The following is an 18,732-nucleotide window of genomic DNA, read 5'->3' on the forward strand; positions in this document are numbered from 1 at the left end:
ATAGAGGCAAAGCCTGGCACATCTCAAGCACTGCCATTAAGGCAGCTCTTCACCTCTGGCTCTGAACCAAAGACAGCTCTGCCTACATCTGTTAGCAGAGCAGGTGACCTTCTGTGTAATGCGTGGGACTTTCAAACAGCAAAGCATGCTGGATGTTGTATAATTTGAGGGCAGAGATGTTAATGCATGGGTCTCCCTATAGCCTGATAATGCAAGCAGGTTTACCTGACAGTGAACATCACTGATCGATGACTGATGCTTCAAAGATTCACTGTAAGCATTTAGTGTTGTGAGCAAGTTAACAGATGAGGCCTCTTGTTCACACACATGCTAAAGTCGTAATATTTTAGGAACTACGTGCTTGTAATCATTCTACTTGATCCACCGTACATATAATGGTGAGGCAGAGTGGTTTTTTACACTTTCTGACAAAGCTGATAGGACCCGTAATCACAGTGATTTCCTGTTTTTGAGCATGTGAATCAAACGTGGAAGTAATTGGAAATAAGCAAGCGAGTCTAACTGTTTAACTGATCTGCTCTTTGAGTGTGCATGATTAGTTTCCTTTCCTGTTCTTAAATAGTATTTTTCCTGCTGTAAACAAAACCCAACAACAACCCAAAATAATGTGGGACGTCTAGTAACATATGAAGAAATACACGTAGCAGGAAAGCACCAGGTTTTACAGTGAAGCAGCTGCAGAGGTGCTTAAATAATCTGTACATGTCATTAAAGGGAAAGAGAGAAAAAAACCCAGGGAAAGAGGACTGGATCAGCACACCAGGAGCCTTCCATCTGTTACATGAACAGTAAGCGAGAAGACATGCAGAAGAACACCAGTTGGCATGTTCACGGCACCAAACAGACTAATGCCAGCATGTGTTACAGATCTTATTCAGCTATATTAACTCAGAAAACCCTGGTTGTAAATTCTTCCTCCTCCCTTAGACCCTGGTGGCATCGTTTAAGACATTTAAGATCAGTATGAGTATATTTCTGACACCGCAGGGTGGTGAGAAACAGGAGAACAAGAGAATGATAAAGGAGGTAAGAAAAAGGAAATCGCAATACGTCTGAGTAATGAACACATCAAGCCCTGAGACTGTAATGAACTTCATCCTCTCCTCCTAAAACCTCATCGCTCAGCGTGATTGAGTGAGAGGTCAGCGTTCGATCTCACTGAGAGCAAAAACAATAATGATGTGGAAAGCGTCGGTCCCCTCCATATTTACTGTTCCTCGGGCCAGCCGAGACATCGCGACACAGACATCATGAATCTCAAACTATTTTGTAGAGGTGACTGAATGGGGAAAAGGGGCCAGAGTGTGGCACCAGGGAATGTAGATGGCATTTAAATTATGGATTCATACTGTGGAGCTCTGCTTCTTTTTGAAATGGAGCCAGTTCAATATTGAATGTTAACGTCAGTTTTTTGAAGCAAGACCATTTCTGTTAATGTACCCATGAAATACCTCTGGTTCATATATCAATGTGTTGGTCACATATTCTCAAGAATGTAGTGGTGTGAAGGTCGTCAGGCACTCCATGTAGGAGCTGCATTACTGAGTCTCACATTGTAATGTGAGCGAACTAAGCGTCCATTAAAATTTCCTCTATTTCAATGGATGAATATCAAGGAAGCTAGAAATATATTTTTGTAAATAATCATTAGCCCAATCTCTTAAAAATAACAGATATAATACAAACAAAATTCAAGTAAAAAAATTCATGGCATGTCTGGCTCACTCCTAAATCTGCCTTGGGAAAAAAAACAATGCATTTGTTTTGCCCAAGACTGACAATGCCGTGAATAGCGGTACATGAGGACACATGAGCTTTATCTCCATATTTTCATTTCCAGCCTGGAAATAGTCAAAATGTTGTTGACAGTGTGGAATTAGATGCAAATCTTGTGCAAATCTTGGGTTTGAATAACACCACAGATTTTCTGGGACATCGATCTTGATATTCTGGCCGGGATCTCCATGTGCACAGCAGTTTGATTGGGAGGCTGCATCAAACCACTTTCCCCTCAGAGAAACAGAAACCTCTCATTCTCTCATGAGTTGAATGTGATTGCTTTAAATATTGTTACTTTGATACATTTTCAAATAATTGCACGAAGTCGAGCTGTATATGGTAACCATACGGGAGTTGGTTATGTAGATCTCTCTGAGTAGGAGCCAATCTGTCTTGCCTTAATCTCTATGGAGCGCTGACTGTGAGGCTGAGCAGAGCCCATAAGGGGGTAGCGTCCTTGTTAACACGCTGATGAAAACCAGTAAAGGCCAGTGCACATGCACAGGATTTATATTATCTCAGCGCAGCCAGGAAAATGTTGCCTGTGTTTTATTTGACTTTTTTCCACTTGTAAAGTCCTTAAAAACAGAAAAACCTGAAACCACTGAACCACAGAATGGACCGAGCGTTCAGTTGGAGTGTGAACATTAATCCTGACACTCTGAATCATTGATAAGAGCTATTGTGCACTGGAGCAAAATTCACCAAGGCCACCTTTAGTTGGCTCACTAATAATGTGGCAGAGGGAGCCCAGTGCTGTGGAGGAGGGGAGGAGAAAACACGAGGCTGGAGATTGGGTTTACTGCTGTGTTGCTGCTTTTTATTTCATAATTCAGAGCTAACCCGCAAAGGTCTACTAACTGCCATTGTTATGGAGCATGTAGAGAGTGTAGCAACTGAGGGAGCACTTAAAAAGAATGAAGGCAGAATTACACAGCAGAACATCGATCTCAACCAGGCTGAACCCTGTGTGGCACAGTCAGTGTTGTCAACAGCTGCCGTACACGTCGTCTTAATTCATTATTTTAACAAGACTGAGAGCAACGCTAACAGCGCTGTAGACACAGAGGTGCTCTGAGCTAAATGCTAACCTCAACAAGGAGCATGTGCAGATGTTTGGTAGGGTTAGGGTTTAGCTCACTGTGTTAGCATTCTATCATTTGCTAATCTGCACTGGGAATTTCTTTAGTACTGTAAAAATAAAAGATTTTACTGCTGAGAAGAGTCAGGATTATTGGTTATGTTTCGAGGGACATGAATGCCTGGAAACCAAATTTAACAGAATTTTCTTCACATTTCATCCAATTGTCCCACAAATGGCCACTGGAGGTCCAACAAGGGGTCAATCCCCACAGAACATCATAATAAAATGTTAAAATGTGTAACTTTATAGCTAAAACAAACAAAATAAAAGGTTCAGCCTCCTAAGTGAAATTCCCTTTTCATGAACTGGCGAGGGGGGGGGGGGGGGGACTTTATCTGACTAATTTGTTCGAATTCTATCACGCAAAAGAAAGCCCATTGGTTGCTTTGAGGTTCTGCAAGGTGCTACCTATCTAGCTGGCAGCCAACCACCTGTCAGCATCCAGGCTTTGTCTCGCTCGCCTCAGCTTCATACAAAATCTTATGACAGTACATCGAACAGTTGAGACATCTCAGGTCAAAAGTACTGGACTAAACTTTAACTAAAACAAAAAGATAAATGCATTAAGGTTGGATTTATTCAGAAATTGCTGAGGATCAAAGAGACAGGCTCTTTGGTTCGTACATTCTCCAGCTGTCTCAGGAGACCTATTTAATTGGGGATCTCTCTAATAGGGCAGAAAGTGCCTTCAGGGGATGATTAGGGTTTTTCTTAATAATCTTAAAACTTTTTAAACCATTGTCATAACTGAACATTAGATGTTAATTAATCTAAACCATTTCATTATCAGTATTTGTGCTCGGTTGATGTAAATATTCACACTTCATTTACAGTAACTCAGCTGTGTTGAATTCAGGATCCGGCAGCTGCAAAATATTTCACACTGTGCGTAACATTCAAAATGGGACCTTCAATTCAAACATGTTGCCAGCGTTCGCCACATTATTACAGTAATCAAATTAGGAGGCCTGTGTACAGTAGGTGCAGCATGAAATAACCTTGCTCAATATTCAAATCACAGTTGCCCTTAAATCACCAGTAAAGTAATTCAGAGTCCCCCGGCAACAATTAGGACTCGCTGTATGGTCGCCTGTATTATTAACCAGCCCAGAGCAAAGACACACGGAGCAAATCAAAGTGCCAACCTCCCACTACCGGGGAGAATTCCCTGACTCTGCAACACAAGCTGGCAATGTTATTCCATGTTAATCCTTCGCAGATAGCAGCGCTGGTATCTTTTGTTTGAAGATGTGAAATACATTCCATGGTACTGTCACCTTATAGAAGAGACATTATACAAACGCATCAACTAAAGGCGTTCCTGGAAATGGGATTATTTCGCAGCTAAAATGACACTTAAATGACCGTGCATGCAGAGCGTAAAAAGACTTGGCGGAGGAGAGACACATGCTGCATTTAAAATATGACGTGCTCATCCCATCACCAAACTTTTAATTCACTTATTCCGCAGCTACACATAAAGGCTTCATTTGAACCTTTTAACACTGGGGGGCATAACGCGACTCGCTCTTGCAAAAATCTATTTACTGAATGACTGCCTTGGAGATGAGAAAAATAAACCAACTTGGTTGCTGCCATGGGAATAGGAAGATTACACCCACCACCATGCAGTACAAATGATCATTAGCACTGTAATTACTGGGGGGCCATCACGTTTGAAATTCATCAGCAGAAGTGGATTGCCAGTAAGCACTCCTAGAAGTATGAGGAAATGCATCACAAGGGGATTATGTGGTGGGCTAATGTCCATTGTCTATTTTTTTTTTTTCAAAAAGGTGTCATCCTCTCAACTGGAGTCCATCTTTGTAAACAGTCGTGGATCATCCAGCACTGTTTACATGAGTGTCGACGTATGAACTGGACTGAAATGTGCTAATATAGACCAACATCTTTCAATTATTAAAGAGACATTTGGACGATTAAATAGCTGAACGTTTCTCACAGATCCAGGCATGCTCACTGCAGTCCGGGCGTAATGAAAAAGTACTATTACTCCATAATAGGTGCTGTTACTTAAGCAGGTTCCATCATGTCAAACAAACACACAGCAAGAACTCATGCACAAAATGTATCCTGGCGAGTGTCTCTGTTAGTGTTAAGATGGAGTTAACTGTCATAACAAAGCGTATATTGTGCCATGCTAAAAAGCTCTGCAGGCCAGCTGAGAGCCCTCTCTTTTCCATGACCTCATTTTGTTTGGTTTCTTGCAGGAGGCCTGGTGTGGTTTGTTGACCTAATTTCTGCAGGGTGCGCGTCTGCCGATAGACCGACATGCACAAACTGCAATAGTTACTTAAGAAGGATAGGCCTGGTCCGCTGGGAGCACTGATATTCAAGTGAGAACAAATGGATGTGGTGCCATTACTGGACCAGCAAATATAGAGGTTGCTCTTAATGTGCAGCTGCATGGGTGACATATTTCCAACCTAGTTCTCTGCGAAAGTGAGAAAAAACCCAGACATGCCATTTAAAAAGAATGTTCTGGATTGGGTCAATGCAGCAAAGGAACTAATGGGACACCGATTTTCAGCTGTACAGCGAGAAAGGGACCTTCACTGTGACATAAAGGTGACAAAGTGAGCTTTCTTTCACAGAGAGCATAAAAAAATGTCATCCTCCAAGGTCGATCAAAGTGCAAGGCAACGGCTGGGACACAGAGTGTGTAAGTCCAATAACAAGCTCAGATTTACAATTTTAAAGAACAATACGAGCAGTAAAATCCCCAACCGGAAGGAAATACACCTTTGGTCACGGTCACACTGAAATAATCAACATCAACTGGATTGGAAACAATAAAACCTGAGAAACATTAGCATCTTAACACTTGTCTTTGTAAGCATGTTAGCATTCTAACATTAGCATTTAATTCAGTGTACAGTGGTGGCTAAGTGAAGCTTCAAAGCCTTAAACACAAAGCTAAAAACAGTTGTGCCTCTTTGTCTGAGAGTTACAGTGTAGTCCACCTCCGGCTGCACCCAACAGTGATGTCAGAGGGTACGGACACACCCTAAAGTAAACAAGCAGCAAAATGAGAAGTTAGATACAAGATTTTCAGTAACAAAAGAAGCTAACAATTGTGGAAACACAAGCCACGGTGCATGCTCTCTTTTACCAGTATGAATGGTGGCGGCTCCTGATGTGCTGGTCGGCACCTTGCATGGCAGCCACCACCATCTGTGTACGTATGCAAGTCATTTTGCACAAAAGCGTCTGATAAATGCCCTCAATAAATATGTGATGCCAACTTCCAGTGCTCAACAGTTTTCAATACAGTGCAATATATACCCTGAGCTACTCTCAACCTCACACTGTTGGTAACACGTTAAGTGAGGGGTATTGCAGTGGCTTAGTTACTGTCAGACGTGACCAGGCTTATCAGCCCAGCTGCTGCAGACTCCGGCCCGTTCAACAGATTCCTGCGGGTTTTCATTGTGTTGCAGCCTGCCAGCTTCAAGCTGTAATATTCAACTTTTCTCTGGCATTTCGGACAGAGCCCCCACCTTCAGCCATCTGTCTCTATTCCTGCACAAGCACTGTCCTTATCTTTTCTTTCCACCGTTTCTCCTGCTAATTACTCTCCCCCTTTCTCTCTCCACTCCTCTATTGTCTCACACGTCTCTCTCACTGTCTTCTATTCTGAATTTTCCACAGTGTATCGGCTCACAAATGTCCCTCCTGGCTGCAGTGGACTGCGTTTCTGGGCTTGAGAGGTTGCTTAAACTTCCACAGCAAGTCTCCCAGGCTCAACTGCAGGGTATATGGCACATAAAGGAGCTCCAAATAGGTTAAAAATGAATGTATTTTAATGCCAATAGCTCCAAAAACTCCCAAAATGGCAGGACTTGCTCTCTCAAGGCCTCCCAGAGTGTGAGTTTTGACTTAAAGCTATCCATTTCACATTACAGCAACTTTAGCTTGTGTTGTCTCTCCTGCTCACTTTGAAGGCTCTTGTTATTTTTTTTAGTAATGAAGTCATGCAACTGTAAATAGCTTTCCATTTATATCAGAGTAGAGGACAGATAGGGAGGAGATACACACAGGTCAGCTCATCTCTTCATTACCCAGGGTGGTGATTTGCCTTTCTAATGAGGCTGCAAACTTACCATCATTTAATTATTCATTTGGGTCGTACTCAGGAGTGCAAAAGCAAATATGTATCTTTAAAAAGAAAGAGCTACAATTAGAGCTCAGGCAAAGGTTAAAAGTAAACACACTCTCTCAACAGAGAGGCAGTCACCGTAAAACAAACTTACGTTCCAAGTCACACTCTTTTATTATGACTGCATCCTGTCTTGAATACAGGATCGATGCGGCCGGCAGAACTGCTTCCTTCATAATGGATTATCGTATTATTGGTGCTCATTTAAAAATCATATTCTCATTTAGCAAAGCTGTAAATGTCAAGTATCTTCCTGCCCTTGAAGTGTTTTTAGCTGCCATCTTAAAGAGGAATTCTGGTACTCTTAAACTTGGGACAATGTTTATGTAGTTTGGTGTCCAGTAGATCTCCTCAGTCGGCAACCACAACACAGACTGCAGTGTAATCCTTAAACTTATACTGTCAAAATAAGTCCATTAAAAGTACTTGTTTGGGGGTCTTCAACTTCTTCACCTGAAGGGAGAGTCTTTCTCTTTAGCCGCAAACAAACACTATATTTCACCAAATCCACCTGACTGCACTGACAAAAACAGCACCTTAAATCGAATTTCGGGCATTTATCAATCCAACCAGCAACCTTCAGATAACAAGACACTGGCTCCACCCCTGAGCCACAGCCACCGATGAGAAGCGAATAACTGATGTACCGCAAAGCTTCGATGTGGCTTAAACATCATGCATAACTTTGTTCAGGTTTTTAACTGAATAAGTTTGAAATGAAAGAAAGTAAAAGTCAGTTAATTTGTCAAAGTAGGCAATTACAAAAACACTTGAGGTTTATTATTCAGTGAAAAGTCAGTTAGGCAGCATGCCAATCACATTTACAAAAAAACTATCAAAACAACTCCAACATTACGATCTGCCTGCACATTCATACCACAATATTGCTTGTCGATGATGACATTTTTCTATTGTGCAATCCTGAGACACAGTAAGCACCCTCACGCTGTCAGCTGGGACCACTCTGCAGACAGCTGGACTGGTGAATGGCAGCTACACTGGGATGCTCCCAGTAGGACTTCAGTCTCATTTCTGTTTCTTCCCACAGTGACAGGTTGATGCAGCCATCTGGGACAAGACCCACACCTCGTGTTAGACTTGTCACTAGCGTGTCACATGACATGTTTGTCATGACAAGATGCTGCATTACAGATTAGTGGAAAGGTTTCACAATAGACTGTGACAAAGATGTCCTGAGCAGATCTGTAGTGTTGCCTATTAAAGCACCGCTTTAATGTGGGCATTTCCAATCTTTTCTTTTTATCAGGGAGCCGCTACGCCAGCTGTCAGAAAGACAGCATCATGATACTGCTTTCCTCAGATTTCCAGATGATAGTGAATTTAGTTTATTTAGTTTGATTTTTTCAGATAAATGATGCAACGGATGATTAGACGTCCTTTGACATCATTTTAATTAGAAAATGTGCAAATAAAGTCCAAATGTTGCAGGTTACTTTAACATGACTTAACTCAAAGCATTACAAAACCCAGAAATGCCTCATCACAGTTGGTCAGAGATGCTTATCCTTCATGCTGAACATTAAATACATCACACCTTATTAGACGCCATGTCAGGGGGGAATATAAATGAACTCGCATGGTCTTTCAGGCCTGGCATTAAAACCTCTGCCTGCTGCTCGGATGCTGCCTGACAAACAGGCAGGGGAGATAAATTAGGCCGTGACAGGGACAGGTGTGTTAAAGCCGAGCGACACAGACACAAGAAAAGTCATTTCTGCCCTGCAGCAGCCGAAGGCTTACGAGGTTTCACTGTACCGGGTATCAATCAGGAGGGCCTATTTATAGAGGCCCGGGCCGCTGCTAGAATACAAACACTTGACTGAAGTAGGTTACCAGCAAACGGCTGTATCCCCGGCAGATGAGAGGACAGAGGAGGTGTGAGGAAAACAAGGTGGCCAGGTTAAGGATAAGTTATGCAGAAGAAGTGGATGATTAATGACATTCACAACTTCACGCCAACTTTTGAGAAGTTCGGAAGTCACTAATAATTAAATTCAACATCTCTGCTCCACTAAACAAGAAACAAAGTCACCTGTTTGAGGATAACTTCACTGTTGATCATCATACTGCAACCAGCTGCTTTCATCCACCATCGATGAATGTGTTGATGATCCTTTTAGATAAAGGTACACTGCAGAGCGTTCGACCACAGCATAGCTACAACGACGGTCATGTAGACAGCGTCACCCACCATTAGTGAGCTTTTTTAAATCTACTTTGCAAGTATTTTGATTAAGGACATATATTCATCACATTACTAGACCCCCAGTGTGTACACAGTTTGTTTTAATGAGAAACAATGAATGAACATTTTTGTATATCTACAAAAAAATCCAAACGTTTCCTGTGGACAGTTGTGTTAATGGCACAAAATGTGAGAAAATCTACAAATTCACCACCAAAATATTTCATAGAGACAACAATCTTGCCATAAATGTTTCATCCTAGGACATGATCTTCATCAGCACATAGTTTGTTTAGCTGTCACAAAACTTCTTTTCTTTTCCTTTCTTTTAGCACTATTTTCTGATTAAAACGATATGACCACAGGCTCCAGAACAGATGCTAAATGTGGTCAGATCGTTGTCTTAACTGCTGTTTCTGAAGTCAAAGATAGAGTTTAGACCTGAGAAAGGGTGGGGTTTGGTGTTATCGTGGTGATTTATCAGAATATAGTAAATCTAGGTTTCATTTTTTGGAGCTTGACGTTCAGCAGGGACTAAGTTTCAGGATATCCCAGCAGCTGCTGCGTCTTTCTCTCATAAGTTAAATTAATAATTCATTAGGTGATGAGTCAGTGGGCAGAACATTTGCCAGCAACAATTTTGTCAATTATTATTATTATTAATCATTAATAATTTTTAAATAAGAAATGTCAAAGACTGACAGGCTTCCACTCCTTCAGTATGAGTACTATGTTGATTTTCATATAATGACTTGTACATATAATGCTGCATGATGACTGAATGATCAAAACAATTATTATCTGCTGCTTTTTCTCACTTGATTTTTTACTTGAATGGTCAAGTGACCAATTAATTAACTGTTTCAGGAGTAACGCTCACATGTTGCCCCCTCAGAGTTACCAAGTCTATGGAAAAACACCTGCATGTGGCCACGAATGCATATTTAATGATGTGTAGGTTAGAATGAGTTCCTGGTATAGCTCGGACAAAAAAGAACCCGGCTTGGTTACGGAGACGACCAGCGCGTGGGTCACGTTGTTGAGCCACCAGACATCTCAGTTAGCTGTATCCACGATTTGAGTCTAAGTGTTATTGTCTGTCAACAGGCTACTTTAGGGTGTTTTACAAACACCATGGCTCGCTGGGGTCGCCTATTCTCCGACTAATCCCTGGCTATTAGCTGCTAATCCCTGTTTATCAACAGAGGCATGCGGGTCATGGCCAAGGCTGAGAAAGAGAACGCCGGGCGCACTGTTGTGTGACATAATGGAAAGTGCTTCGGCTGGGTGATATTTGAGCCATTTATAGAATTGTTAGGGAGAGTATTAACTGCATTGTACAATGACCAGCAGAAAGCTTTTCTGATGTCAATGACAAAGCAATGATGGTTATATATACACACTATAATACAACGGTTGTGCTATGGAGAAGATATGTTATATTCTTAGAAGACAAAGTGAAACCTTAGAGAGGTGGGGGACCTTTTATCCAACTCTCTGATACTATAGATGTCCAGTATTGTTTTCCTTTGTTTTGTTGCTGGTGATCATCTGAGGCCCACTTTAAAATAGAGCTAAAAATAATGTTACTATGTGTGTGCACAAGCCCGACTGCATGTTGAGGGTGTAAATACAGTCTTTTGGAATCAATTCTGGATCTTGGGGTTTCTGGAGAACAGTGAGGAGCTATTTTATGTTTCTATGGTTCTAAGTCACCATCTTCTTCAGTTGTTAAGGTGAACGTTGCAGCGCTGTTTGGTCGTGAAGCTTTACATCCACATGGGAGTAACTGATGACTGATTTTTAATTTTTGGGTGTACTTGTCCTTTAACATAGGAAAACACACCAGCTGATAGAGAGAGTGCTGTAGAAGGCCATGTCTCTGGTGTATCTAGCAGATCAGAACCAACATTACAGCTGCAAGATAACAACAATGCAGAGATGTGAAACACACTGGTCGCTGCATTCCAACAAATCCGCTATCGTCATCTCTGAGCCCATTAGTTGTAAACAGCATGGTGTTTTTTCTCGCCGGGTGTCACCAGTCCTAGCTAGCTCTATGAATAAGATTAATGACAGGGAGAGGTATCACTATAGGATCCCCCCCCCCCAATTCTCCAGCAGCCCTTTTCACAACATATGAATCAAATGAATGACAACAGTACGACATGCCTGCTTGCAGCCAGCCAGCCGTCCCTGGGCGATCGCTCTTCTTCCCCTCTCCTTGGATCTGAGAGGCTGCATGCTGCCTCGACTTCCCCTCTAATCCATCATTGCCTTTTCCCATTTCCACCTCACATCTACAGAGGCCTGCACTCTTGACCAAGTGGGGAAATAGAATAAAATGGAAAGCAAGCTGCGTTTCCAGGAGCAGACACGTGGCCTAAAACTGTTGGCCAGTATGTGATTTCAAAATATATCTTCCAACTCTATCACTGCAGAGAATTACACTCATCAAGGACGTACGCCCCAGGACACTCTTAATGATATCTAACATTTTCTCCTTAACAGAGCATCACGGTGACTGATATAACTTCTCAAGGTTTAAGGGGCCTTTTAGCAATGCTTCTCACCATGGTGTCGGACTGCTGGATGAGGTATCACACTGCGAGCAGCTCTCGGCAATTAAATTCACATCAGCGTGGAGACGCGGTGGGACTTAGACGAGAAGTTATCGCAAAGACATCTTGACGTGTGCGGAATTCAGAAAGCCAGAGGTTTGGGTCTGAAAAAAACAACCTCTGCAACGTTGAACTCTCAACTTCCCCATGAGGTTTCATTACTGCCGACTCGACAAAAACACTAAATAAATACATTTTCAGGCTGTTCCTGTGCTGTTTGAAGGACACGACCCTGACACATAGTCTCAAGGTGTTGGGATTCTGCTGGTTAATAGGTAAAGCCATGGAGAGCACTGGAACATCCAAGTGGAAGTGCATAAGAAGAAAGTGGGAACTGGGGAAACAGCATGGCCAGACTGTATGTCTGAAGCTATGCTGACCTGGCAAAGATCTGAGGGAAGTATTCAGAGAGTGGAAAGGTGTGCTGGCTTAAGCGGGAATTAAATGACACTGCACTGTATTTTCCACTGAGCAGTATATTCGGTTTATACCTACAAATCAACACCAACTTCCTGATCAGCACACAAACAAGACAGCTCTCTCTCAAACAGAAAAATGACTCTAAGCTGGGGCTGAACTTGATAAAAAGAATGTCATACTGTGACTATTTGGACAGATACTGCATTTACAATATGAAAGCGAATGGCCATTTTAATTTAATTTTTAAAAAATATCTAAAAATGATGATGATGATTTGTGCTGAGGTTTGCATAAAACATGTTCCCTTACGTCTGGAGAACGTAATTTGTATGAAAAAAACCTCCTCTGTGGCGCCACAACGCTTCATTTATAACATTATGTTGTGTCTCAGTCCACCTTGAGCAAAAAACTGCATCACCTGCAATCTGGATAATATTTTTCATAAATTGCTAAGCTCTTCTTAACGCTTAAGTGTTTTATGTGCAATCATAAAGCAGAGTCGAGCATCTATATTCTTATATGCCTGCCGTCATATATTTCAATATTGCGCCTCCTTGCCAACATCAGCACAGAGACGCAGCTCAGCTATAGTGAGTGCATCTGAGGGCACTGAATTACTACTGCACTGCAGTACATTCACTGAATTTATGACAGTTGTATTACCACCTGAGTGTGAAAAGACACGTGATGTATTCAGTGGGGAGAGTGACATATTGCAAGGCTGCTGAACTACATTGGACAGTGCTGGTGTTGATAACGTGCCCCACTTTGCATAAAAGCAATGCAAACAACTGCAGCATGCCGCATTATCAAGAATCAACACATGTCATATCTTAATGGCCTACAGGTTTAGTTTTGTTCTTGGAGTGTATATCAGACACTGCTGCAGCAAATGATACACATATTCGATGACACGCACTATGATTTAATCTAGGTTGGGACAAAATTATATTAATCTTTCTGCAAAACTGTATATCATGAAAGCACTGCTGCTGAAATGCTCTGAGTGCTGCAAACCGTGCAGCACCTCAGCAAAGTATTCATCTGTAGCTTGCTGCCCTCTCCTGGCAGGAAACAAGAGGTACAACCAGTGATGGATTTTGTGCATAAGGTGTCTATAATCAGATAGAGATTTATTGTAAAAACAAAGGAGTCATAAAATTCAAATAAACTCAAAATAAAACTTTACTTGTGAGAAATGTACCAGGTGTATGAGATTGTAATACATAGGAACAGGATGCAATGAAGAGCTGTTAAGTCAAAAGTAATATTTCTTCAATTAAAAGTACATTTTAATTTAGTTGCATAGAAATCCTATCCTATAGGTGGATAAAACAACTGACCCATCTGAGTGCGTCACAGAGGCAGCGGGGATTTGTGAAAGGCAGAGCAGACGTCTGTCCCGTGGGCTCAACGTGGGGCTCGTGTATTTCTAGAAACACCTGCTTTAGTGAGCACGCTCATTTTCTGGAGACTGCTCCAACATCCGGAGGGTACGATGCCACTTGGCAGGTTTAGAGTCTGAACGCCTGCGTGCTGGGAGGTTATTCTGGGCAACACCAGGGGATAAGATTATTAGTTTCAGATGGCGCCTAATGACGACAGCGCTTACCAACATACGCATGCCGGGTGAGAATCTAAAATAACTCTCAAGTCATTGATACCGTGTTAATTTGTGCTCTCTGATTCATGGTTTCATTGATGTCTGTATTCGCTTTTGACAATATAAAGTTCAGTTTCACACCTAAATAAAGGTAGGACAAAAAAGTGATCGTCTATCTTTGTGCAGTACGGCGTTGCGTTCCTGTTTCAGCGACCTACGAGCAACAACTTGTATGAAACAGCAACCTGCCCTTGGACTTAAGCAATATGTTTCCAATGAAAACAGAGCCGTGAAAGGAATCAAAGTCTGAACAAATGCTTTGTCTAATCTAACAGAAACACCTGGGCTCAGTGTGGCTCCGGCTGTGGCCACCAGCTCGCATGTTATTAGAGTTTTACATTCAAATGACACGAGTGCGGGTGCACACATACAGACACTTGACAAGGGGCCTGTATGGACAAGAAGACACTGCACTGAGTATGTGATCCAGCAGCTGCACCTGCCCCACTCTTATCCACACAAAATGAGACAAGCTTTCTCTTTCTCTACACAAGGTGAAAGTGAATAATCTCTCTTCTCTTATTCATGACGAGAACAGCTGTTTTGGAGTCTTTCTGTTGTTGTTTTCCCCTGCAGAAAAATTTTCACTGCAGATGTAATTTAGTCCCCGCAGTGACATTCATGACTGTTTAATAGCACCCTAAATCATTCCCAAAAACAATTCATTCATCTGACAAGCCATATCAATGTGAAACAGCACCTGCCGATTACACAAAGCTCCAGGTTTTATGGTAATGCTTGACACTGTCACTCAGCTGCAACACAATGACGACAACTAAGGAAGCGCAACTAATAAACTGCAACGAAAACAGACGAGGGAAGAAACTTTTACTGTGGACAAACAAACGCCTTATATATTTCAAAAACTGTAAAAGGTTTTCTGTCATTACCAGTGCTGTCAGAACAATGACGTGCATAAATCACAACAGAAGATACTTGCCTTAAGGAAAAATGCATAAATACAGAATTGAACAACAAATTATCTAAAAAAGAAAGTGTAACGCATGTTTTTTTATATCCAAACGTTTATCAACGTTCTCAAAAATACGCAATTCTTATTAACTTAAAGGGGGATTAATTCGAGCTCTGGTGTGTCTAAATGTGACCCAGTGGCCTTCTGTTTCCCCTTTGCATTTTATTACCTTATACTCTGCCTGTTCCTGTGGCAAGGGAACGTAGCTATAAATCCTGTTTTATAAGCCTATATGCCCGATGTGAATATATAACCCGAGAAGTCATCAATATTGATCGAGGTTCAAAGTGAATTAATTTACCGGAGCTGTTGACTGACTCATGGTGCAGTGCTTTTCTGATCATTTCTCACTCTTGAAAAATCATAAATTATCTTGTTCCTATAAAAGGTGAAAGGGTGACTGATCAATACTATATTCATGTGTTTTAAACGGTGATGACCGTCTGAGAGAGCGTCAGACCGAGTACGCTCTGCACTCCACTGCTTCCGATCCATTTCACCTAGTCAAATCTGAGGTCAACAGTACTCTTAATGGGCGTATTGTGTTACTGTTAAATCCAATCTCATATACATGTGTCTTCATGCTTCTTTAAGTGGACACTGTGCTGCAGATATTTCCCAGACATGTATTCAGAAGTTTGTTAGTTCTCCAGTTTAGATAACGTCTTTGTCTTTAACATTTTTTTTGGGGCGTCTTATGGTTTTCTAATTGACTTTCAGTGCAGTAAACACCAGTTCCACCTTGTTTTTGTAATACATTTTATGATAAACGTGTCTATATGATAAACATCTTTTGCCCCCTGTAAACCATTTTAGGCATAGAAATTGGTGACCAGTATATAATAAAAAAAAGAATCTGTATTTTGCCTTGCATAAAAACCTGTCTGCTCCCTTTTTGCTAGAGAAAACAAACCCAAGATCTCCTCCACTGCCACTTTAACGTTCATTCATCCGTCTCTTTAAAATGAAAGTATCCTGCTTTTCATGTTTAAAAAGAGACCAGATGTTATCACTGGTCGAAGTAACTAATTAACACAAATCTACATCAACTGTAACTAGACCAGACAATAATCCTCCAGTATGAGTTAGAGACAGTTAAACCGCCTTGTGTCTAGGTTTCTCTTCTATCTGTCACCATAAATCTGAGGGGTTTTCTACCTTTTGGGTTTGGGGAGGCCCAGGTGATGATGCGCCGCACCAGGCAGCAGTTGAGAAGCACTTTCTTGGAGAAGACGTGGTCTTTACGGAAATGCTGCAGGTCCTCCCTCCACTGGTTCCTCTTGGTTGGTGAACACATGGTTGGAACTTCTCTATTTTGAAATACAGTGTGGCGTAATTACCGAGTGAATCCCGTACACATACAGGCGTAATCATCTGGGTACTTCTCTTGCAGTAAACGTACATTGCAACACAGAGGCGAGTATTATCAGCCTCATAATTCATATCATGACCCCTTACCACCCTCCAGTAAACATTAAAACACAAATAGCTACAGCCAGTGCAGCATGCAAAACCAACTGTCACAAGTTCAAGCAATACACCTGAGAACAAATGCTAATTTGGGATGTTTTTGTGCCCCCAGTTATGTATGGCCATAATGAAATGCAAGACATTTCAGCGTGCCCTTTTGGAGCCGGAAAATGCTTGTGTTATGTGTCCTTAGCTGTTGTTTCAAGAAGGTTATTTATTCTTCCAGCTATTCCAGGACTTAAGATGGTTAAAGTAAGTAAAACTGGCATGAAATGGTCCTTTTTGCCTACAATCTGCTTCACACTTAAGTTTCAAAGTGAACCAGCCAACATCATGGTTGTCACCACATAATCATCCTAGAGACAATTATATAAGATTTTAAGATACTACTAAATAAATCATTACATAGCGATACCCTATCTCACTCAGTACTGTCTTTACAATCCTCCACTAAATGTCCCATTTCCAGAGCAGAAGTTTCAGACATCAACAGATCACACATCCTGCTGCCACTCTCGCTTGAGGGCTTTTTGTCGGCTCTCAACATCGCAAAATTATATCCTCCACTGCACAGAAATGTATGTTCTAGCTGTTATCAGTTGTCCCTCTGAGCGTCATCTTACCTTGTGGGCTACAGTGCGATGTGCACGCTCTCTCTGCTTCCTCGGTCTGCAAGTGATCCTCAGGTTTCACGCAAGCACTTTTCCTTTCCTGAGCTGATCAACAGAGTGTGAAGGGGGGTGGGAGGAGGAGGAGGAGGAGGAGGAGGAGGAGGAGGAGGAGGAGGAGGAGGAGGAGGAGGAGGAGGAGGAGGAGGAGGAGGAATGGGAGAACGCAGGCTGCCCTGTGAGAGAGTGAATGAGTGAATGAGTGAGGGAGGGAACTTCTGAAGGACACTATGACTTGTGGTTCAAGTTAGACGACTACGTGTGTGTGTGGTTTTATTCAAGTATCTGAGGAAGCGTAGAGTCGTTGGAACATCATTAGTTTTACAGTTTTACAGGAGTCTGACCAAACAAAACACAATTATTTGATGGTTTTTACAATTCATCCTGAAGGGAACATCTTAAACAAATTACATGAAAATCCATCCAGTATTTGTTTACATATTTCAAACAAAACCACCAATGTCACCCACAGGAAGGATTCTGTTTTCACTGTTATATTATTGGGTTAGAAACGGACCAAAAGTCCTGTTTAAAGTTCAAGCACCATACCAGCATGCACACTGAGTCTGCATGACGTTGGAGAGAAACTGACATTGTGACTAACTTAAAAATTAAAGAAAGTGTGGCTCAAAAAGTGAAGTGTAATTATTGTCAAGATGTAGGATTAACAACTAGCATCAAGGCAACATTATCTGTGACAGTGGCTGTATTCTGTGCATGTTTAAAGGCAGGTGATACGCACACTCTTCACCTGCAGCCATCAGTTTGTCATGTGCTCTGGTGAAACCCCGAATCTGCACCCATTCACCAGAGCACACTGAGAACTGATCAAGCTCTTTTTTTTACCTTTTTGAATCTGACTAAATAATTTAATGTCAGACAGACTTTTCCTGTAGATGAAACTTTGAGAGTTCTCCTTTTCTATCAAGCAGAAAAAAAGTGTAAACAGGGTGTGTTTAAGTTAGTTTGGCTTAATTGACATTGCCCACAATGTGATGTGACTATTGCAGATGTGCACATTGTGATGCTGAAACAACATATCGTTCATACACTGCTGGGCTGTAAATCTGAAATATATAAAATAAAGGCTCCAGAAGCTTTGTATTGTACCTGTCGTGCCCTCTGATCTCTGTGTGCACTAAATTGTTTAGAGCATTTTAATTAACAAGACAGCCATTAATGTCTGAACTGCCACATCATTCTTCTCTGTAATTACAACAAGTATCTGCCTGACTTGAGGGCATATGTGGGCGGGTTTTAAAACTCTGTCCTGAGCTGTTTAGTTTAAGATGACGCATACCACAGCACAGTCATTACCACATAGACTTTACTACCCCCAATCTATTACCCCTGCGTTTATGTCTTCCAGAATATGTCTGCAGTGGATTTTTTGTCAGCACTGCCTAAAGCAATTCATTTATATATGCTACAGTATAAAGAGTCAGAAATTTACATACATCATATGCAAATGATTTGTCCCTGGTCATCGGCCAAATGGTCTTATGCTTACATTTAAATGCACATAACATTAACTATCGTGCAGTGATAGATGGTTATGCTTAAGGGGAGACAGCAAATCTAAATCTA

General features: G+C 41.6%; 1 protein-coding gene across 4 annotated transcripts in view; it reads right to left on the reverse strand.

Moving 5' to 3' along the window:
• kcnip4 (Kv channel interacting protein 4) overlaps positions 1-18,732 on the reverse strand; it is a 128,855-nt gene that overhangs the window by 95,144 nt on the left and 14,979 nt on the right. Inside the window, exons 2-3 of one of the 4 annotated variants that reach the window (XM_037112041.1) lie at positions 17,101-17,321; positions 16,166-16,317 (exon numbers count right to left, since the gene is read on the reverse strand). The exons of the other annotated variants lie outside the window; for them this stretch is intronic. Of the exons in view, the coding sequence (XP_036967936.1) occupies positions 16,166-16,304 (139 nt within the window). The 5' untranslated portion in view covers positions 16,305-16,317; positions 17,101-17,321. The remainder of the gene's footprint in view (positions 1-16,165; positions 16,318-17,100; positions 17,322-18,732) is intronic. 4 annotated transcript variants of the gene reach the window in all.

Source organism: Acanthopagrus latus, chromosome 10, assembly GCF_904848185.1.
Source record: "Acanthopagrus latus isolate v.2019 chromosome 10, fAcaLat1.1, whole genome shotgun sequence".
In the NCBI taxonomy this organism is placed as follows: Eukaryota; Metazoa; Chordata; class Actinopteri; order Spariformes; family Sparidae; genus Acanthopagrus; species Acanthopagrus latus.